We start from the raw sequence: 7421 nt of genomic DNA on the forward strand, positions 1-7421 counted from the left end.
TTCTTTTTTTGATAAGCTTGGCTAAGGGTTTGTTGATTTTTAAAAAATCATTTACTTACTTGGTATGGGGTCTTGCTACGCAGCTTGGACTTATAGTAACCCTCCCATCTCAGCCTCCCCCACACTGGGATTACAGGTGTGTGCCATCATGCCCAGTTTAAGTGGCTGACATGGCATGCTCAGAGTTCTGAGGCCAGCATGGCATGTGGTGCCAGGGACCAAACCTGGATTGTTGCACTTGCTAGGCATGTGCTTAGACCACCGAACTATCTCCCCAGCCCTGGTCTGTTGACTTTATTTAATCTGTGAAAGAACCAACTCTTCAATTCATTGATTCTTTGTATTGTTCTTTTAGTATCCAGTGCATTAATTTTTTGCTCTGATCTTTATGATTTTTTCCCCCATATGAACTTTTGGCTTAGTCTGCTCTTCTTTTTCTAGAAGTTTAAGGTACAATATTAGATTGGTTATTTGTACTTGCTCTATTTTCCTACCTCAGGTTTATTTGTACAAAGAGCACAGGAGGACACCAGCCCCCACAGATACCCCCAGGGATCACACCAGTCCTTTTGTTTTTACATTAGCAGATAAGAGGCTTTTACTATGGAGCCTTCACGGGGGCTTGGGCACCTTTGGGAGCCTGGGCTGGAGCAGAAGCTGGAGCCTGGGCCTTGGTTGGAGTAGAAGCTGGAGCCTGGGCCTTGGTTGGAGTAGAAGCTGGACCCTGGACCTTTGGCTGGCAAGGCTTGTGACCCTTGGCAATGCAGTCATGAATACGCTTCCCAAGCTTGGGGTGGGCAACCTAGGCAAGTCGAGCAAGCCTGTGACTAACTCCTTTGGAATGATTTTAGGCTTGACCTCCTTGGGCTTGATGAGAGCCTTGATAGCCTTGGCATGTGCATTCATGGCCTTGGTGTTGTTTGCTTGCATCCACTTGAAGCCCTTCTTGTGCTTCTTGGCAAAATGCATGTTCCTAAGGAACTTGGGATCTACCCCCTTTAGAGATTTGTATCTTTGTGACCAAGCTTCCTTGATGCCATTTCTGTACCATTTTTGGGACTGGTGCGTGGTGTGGTTCTTGGACTTGGCTATAACTGCACTGTAAACCACAGCTGCCAAGCAGCTGGAACTGGAAGAAGAAAAGCTTATTTTCCTGACATAGGTATTCACTGCTGTAAATTTTTCTCTTAGCACTGCTTTCATTGTGTCTCATAAGTTCTGGTATGTGATATTGTCATTATCACCTAATTGTAGAAACTGTCTAATGTCTTTTTTTTTTTTTTTTTTTTGGAATTTGGAAAGCCGTTTATTACTGAGCTCAGGGCCCCCCAGTCTGCTCTCACTCAGGAGAGGACCGAAAGGCCGTCTAATGTCTTTTAATTTCACTGTGACCCATTGGTTGTTCAGGAGGGTGCTATTTAATTTCCATGTGTTCATGAAGTCCTTGTGGGGTTATTTTTTTGTCCTTTAATTTCCAATTCATTGCACTATGATCTCATAACTTGCACAGGATATTTTCAATTTCTTTGCATTTGCTTATTTACTTGAGCATGTTCTATGAGCTAGTATGTGATTTAATTTGGAGAATTCTGAGAAAGATGTGTATTCTGATGTTATGGGATGGAACACTTTGAAGACAACTACTAAATCCATTTCTTTAAAAGTTTGGTTCAGTTCTGTTATTTCATTGATTTTTTTGTCTAGTTGATCTGTCTTTTTGTGACAGTGCAGGATTTAAGTCCCCCAATACAGTTGTTTTAATGCTTATTTGATTTTTCATGCCATCAATATTTTATATTTTATATAGTTGGGTATACTTGTATTTGTTGCATATATATTAATGATTGCCATGTTATCTCTTCCTCATGTTCTTTTTTTTTTTGGCAGAACCGGAGATTGAACTCAGACCCTTGAGCTTGCCAGGGAAGCACTTATTCCACTGAGCCATCTCCCCAGACCCCATATCTCTTTCTCTTGGATTGTTCCCTTTACAAAAATGTAGTAACCTTCTTTATTTCTCTTAATCAGCCTTGGCTTGAAATTCACTTTTATGTAAATAGAATAGCTATGCCTGCTTTTTTTTTTTTTTTTTTTAGCTCCTGTCACACGGAGTATTGTTTTCCATCCTTTGACTTTCAATGTATGAATTTTGTTTTTAATTAAATGTGTTTCTTGTATGCAGCATATTGTTGGATCATGCTTCTTGATCCATTCTACCTGTCTGTGTCTGAGAAAACAAATGAACAAACAAAAAACACAACAACAACAACAACAAAACCCAGCAGGAGAGAAAAAAAAATGTACACTTCCCCGTTTGTCTCTGCTGTCCCTCATAAACAATGTGTGGAGACAGAGTCCCAATCCATGTTGATTGATCCCCAAAATGCCGGCAGTAGCTTCTTGGCAGCTCAGTGAATAATCTCAGTGAGCCTGTACCCTGTGGCAGCCTGCAGCCATCACTATACCTTCCCTGGACCTGAGGCTAGCTAGGAGTCACTCAATGGAGAGAGCAGCAGCTCTGAGTTCTGAGCTCAGTGGGCCCCTCTCCAAAATGCTTCATGCAAGCACATGATGATAAAGCCTTCAGCACTCACCACCAGCTAGTGCAGTCCTTCACACCTACTGCTCCCCTCCATTGCTGTGTCTCTCCGTGGAAAGGTCTTTGAGACCTTTTCCTCCATAGTTGTTAAATGCCAGAACACAGACTAGTGATAGTATATGGCAGAGTTGTCACCTACATTTCGGGCATTGTTAAATGCCAGATAATGATAACAATGGTGGATTTTTTTTTTCTCTTGGTGCTTTTCTTAACTTTGGAAAAATTTAGAACTATATTACTATATTAATCTTTTTCTCCTTTGCCTCCTTCTCTTCCTACTCCTCCTTTCTCCTCCTCTTCTTCTTTTTTATATAGGGTCTTGCTATGCAGTTTGGACTCATAATAATTCTATGTCTCAGCCTCCCTAGTGCTGGAATTATAGACAACCACACCTGTTTTGGAGCAGGCATGGCATGCCTGAGGTTCCAGGGCTGGCATGGCATGCAGTACCAGGGACCTTGTGCTTGCCAGGCAGGCATTTATGCCGCTGAGCCATCTCTTCAGCCCTATACTAGTCTCCTGAATATATATGTGTGTGTTCCATCTGTCTGTATATCTGTCTTTTCAGTAAAAAGCTGTATGGGAGCTGGCCATCCCTGGACCATATTTTTCAGATGACTCTGACAGTCTTTGGTTTCAGTCATTCTGAGAACTACTTTTCTTTGCTTAAATCACTAGTAGACTCATATGGAAGAGTCATATTAATAAGGCTCCCTTATTTTACATTATAATGTAGGCTAATAAGCTATTACATTAATTATTAATATAATTAATCAGTATTACATTAATTATCAAATTTTAAAGAAAAATATCTTACTTTAAAAATTAGTTTGGTTAATCAGTGTGGAGATTCCTTAAAAAGTTAGGATTGGAGATCCTATTGAAGTCAGCTATTCTCCTCCTGGGTATTTTTCCAGAAGAACCGAAAACCTCATAACACAGCGAAATATGTGCACCTATGTTTGTAGCAGTATAATTTGTCATAGCTAAATCCTGGAGACAACCCAGATGCCCAGCAAAAGAAAAATGGATAAAGAAGATGTGATATTTTTACACAATAGAGTATTATTCAGCTACAAAACAGGATAAATTTGAGTCTTTTGTTGGCAAATGGATGCAACTAGAGAATATACTCTTTAGTGAAATAAACAAGAAGCACATGTACAAACATTATATTGTCCTCTTAGTGTGAGAACTTGAAAGAGAAAATGGAATCTGAAGGGTACAATAGATACTGGGAAAAGGGAATGAACTTATTCAAAAGGAAAGAGTTAACTGAGTTGATAAGGACAAGAGTGTGAAGGGGGAAAGATATTTGTATGTAAGCAGGATGGTTTGGACAACTGTACTGTGCATTTCTACTGTCTGTGGAAGGAGCAGATAGTAATTTGTTCTGTCTCCTCTTTTCAATTGTTTGTACTTTTTCTCTTAATTTCTTTAAAAAATCACTTCTTTATTTTTTCATTCTTAATTCACTTTTACATGCATATATCTGGTAATAGGAGTAACTGATTGGAAGACAACATTGTGTATTACAACAAATACTATGAAATTCATATGACTTTGCTAAGTGAAATTCTGTATCACTTGTAATTTTTTCTGTTTTAATTCTGGTAGGTTTTTTTTTGTGTGGGGAGCATTCAGGATGCCTTCAGGGCAGGTCTGGTTTGGCTTGAGGATGAGGGGATTGAACCACAGCATCCTGAGCCTGACTGCTTTGTTTCAGCAGGCACTTAAACACTTGAGCTAATGGGCAGGCCCCCACTGTTTTAATTCTAATTTGTATTCTCTTTAAAAAATTAGCTTGGTTAAAAATACACCTCCTGGTTCTTTGATGTTTGCAGGTTTACCTAAAAATGAAGTGGTAATGCATCTTAAACGATCAGTGACAGATTTTAAGCAAGAGGTGCCCATCATCATAGCACTGGGAAACCCCTGCCTCAAGCCAAGGCACTGGGAGGCACTGCAGGAAATCATGGGAAAGTCAGTTTCCCTGGACATCAACTGTACAGTGGACAGTCTTCTAGCCCTCAAGGTATATAGATATAGTGTGGAAAAACAGATTGACATTACAGAGGGGCTATTTTAAGTAGGCAAATAAATTGGCTAAGAATATGGTGTATGGGAAAGTAAGAGCACATTAATATGTAACAGGTAATAGAAGGTTATGTTTATTAGAAGTAAAACACAGACTACTATGCAGTTACCAACTAGGTGGTTAGAAAATAGTAATACTGGTTTCCTATGCAAAAAATTCATTATTTAATAATGCCACTTGTGTAAAGATAAAATTTCATAAGAATGGAAAAATCAAAACTACTGGGTCCCATTCTATATTAAATGAAAAAAATTAAGAGCATGTTAAGATAGTCCTGCCAACAACTTGGTATTATATTTAAAATGCCTACTTAGTATCAATTTTAGCTTGGTGAGTGTATGGGAGAGCTTCCAGCTACCCTGAGTAGGCTGGACCTGCCTGTCCAGGCCCAGGCACAGCATGGGTGAGACCCTCTTCCACCCCCTTGGGACCCACCCACCACTCTGCAGCACCCCCCCACCCCACCTGCCGAGAGAGAATTTCTGCCACATTCTGAGTACCCCCAGATCCAGTCCTAGCCCAGGCCCGGTGAGTCGATAGGAGAGCTTCTGGCTACACTGCACCAGCAGAACCAGCTGTTCCAAGCCCAGGGGCAGCATGGCAGAGACTCCCTTCAAGCCCCTCTGGGCACCCCAACCACTCCACAGCACCCCCCCCCCCACCTTGCCCGACCAGTGAGAATTTCTGCCATGTTCTGGGGACACCCAGATCCAGACTTATCCCAGGCCCGGTGAGTGTGTGGGAGAGCTTCCTCTCCCCACTACTCCACCTTGTGCCCTCCAGACTCAGCACAGGCCTGGCATACAGGCCTGGGGTGAAACCCTGCAGCTGTAATCCCTGCAGAGAGAGTAGGGGACAGAACCACCCAGCTAGTCCAGGAGCAGAACATCTTGCCAGAGGAGCACAACAGGCTCACTCCCAAGGGTGACAACAGGAAGGAGCTGAGCACAGCAGCCAGACACAAGCCAGGCACAGCTGGATAAATCAGAATTTTGTAGATCTGCACCTGAATTTCAGTAGGTGCTAAGGTTATAACTGCAACAAAGCTCTACAACAAAGGTCAGAAGACAGTGCTACACAAAATGACAATGAGAAGGAACAAAATGCAGTCTCAGATCCCAAGCCCACCCATAACAAGTGCAAGGGACACTGACACAGAACAAATTGGGAATGACACAGCTGAAATCAATGAATCAATAGCTTCTGAAATAAAGAAACAACTACAGAAAGGTATAGAGGAACTCAGATCAGAAATGAAAAAAGAAATCCCTGAATTAATAGCATCTGCAGTGAATCAAATGTAGAAACATATGGAGGAAACCCAGTGACCACCCAGAACAAGTGCAGAGGACACTAGCTCAGCCCAAATGTATGAATTAATAGCGTTGATAGTATAAACAACAGCAGAAAATTATAGAGGAAATCAGAGCGGAATTCTTTTGTGAAATAAAAAAAATTCTCTGAATTCAAAGCATCTGAAGTAAAGAATCAACTACAGAAACATAGGGAGGAAACCCAATCTCAAAAAAACTCTGCAGTAAAATAATTAATAACTGCTTCTAAAGAAGACATTGATTTAAAAAAAAATAGGAGATTAGAAAAATGGCGGATTCCTTGAATGAGCAATACAGGAAAGAAATAGATCGCATGAAGCAGAGTCAAAGAGATATACAGGAATTTAAAATCTCAATCACAGGCTTGCAAAACCATTTGAGTGAAAGTGAAGACAAATAGTTTCAGATCTTGAAGACGCTGGTGCAGCTAGTGAAAAGGTAAGAAAAGATCGCTTAAAAACAGCTACGATGCAGGAAAAAATAATTTATCATTTGCAAGACGATACAAAGAAGAACAATGTGAGACTAATAGGTATCAATGAGAAAGAAGGAGTCAATACAAAAGACATTAAAAAAATATGGGCAGAAGGAATAGAAAACTTCCCATATATGAGGAAACAATCTGACATTCAGGTAACCGAAGTATACGGAATGCCAAGTAACCTCATCCCAATTGAAAACACACTGAGACATATAATAGTCAAGAACCCAGAAATCCAGCACAAGGATAATATACTGAAAGCCGCTAGAGAAAAGAAGCAAATCACATTCAAAGGAAAACCCATCAGAATTATGGCCGACTTCTCTTCACAAACCATGAAGGCAAGAAGAGCAAGGAGCAGAGTACTTCAAGTCCTCTATGAAAAAAATTCCAACCCAGACTACTATACCCTGAAAAACTCTCTTTCAAGTTTGATGGAAAAGTGAAATGCTTCCATGAAAAGGAACAACTAAAGAATTTCATGATGACAAAGCCAACCCTACAGAGGCTCCTCAAAGATATTCTAGAGAGAGACCAAAATGATCAGAACTCTACGGATGAGATCAGAAGCAACCAACTAAATAGGGCAAGCAATTAAACTCAGGAGAAAAAGGAGTAAACTACAACAGGTAAATAACATGTCAATCATAAGTCAATACATCTCATAAAATCAGCATGGTACTGGCAACAAAATAGACCTGAGGATCAATGGAATAGATTAGAAGATGCTGAGGCCACTACGAACACACTCAGCCATCTTATCTTTGACAAAGGGGCCAAACATACTCATTGGAAGAAAGAGAGCCTCTTTAACAAATGGTGCTGGAAAACTGGCTCTCTATATGCCAAAAACTAAAACTTGACCCAGGTCTATCACCATGCACTAAACTAAAGTCAAAATGGATTAAA

The 7421-nt window shown here is 40.6% G+C and overlaps 1 protein-coding gene across 1 annotated transcript in view; it reads left to right on the forward strand.

Annotated features, from left to right (window-relative positions):
* The window catches only part of Dnah14 (dynein axonemal heavy chain 14), a 394744-nt gene that overhangs the window by 101224 nt on the left and 286099 nt on the right, over positions 1-7421 (forward strand). Inside the window, 1 exon segment of the mRNA XM_012513730.1 lies at positions 4444-4634. Within this exon segment, the coding sequence (XP_012369184.1) occupies positions 4444-4634 (191 nt within the window).

This window comes from Octodon degus, unplaced genomic scaffold (assembly GCF_000260255.1).
Source record: "Octodon degus isolate 3935 unplaced genomic scaffold, OctDeg1.0 scaffold00017, whole genome shotgun sequence".
NCBI lineage: Eukaryota > Metazoa > Chordata > Mammalia > Rodentia > Octodontidae > Octodon > Octodon degus.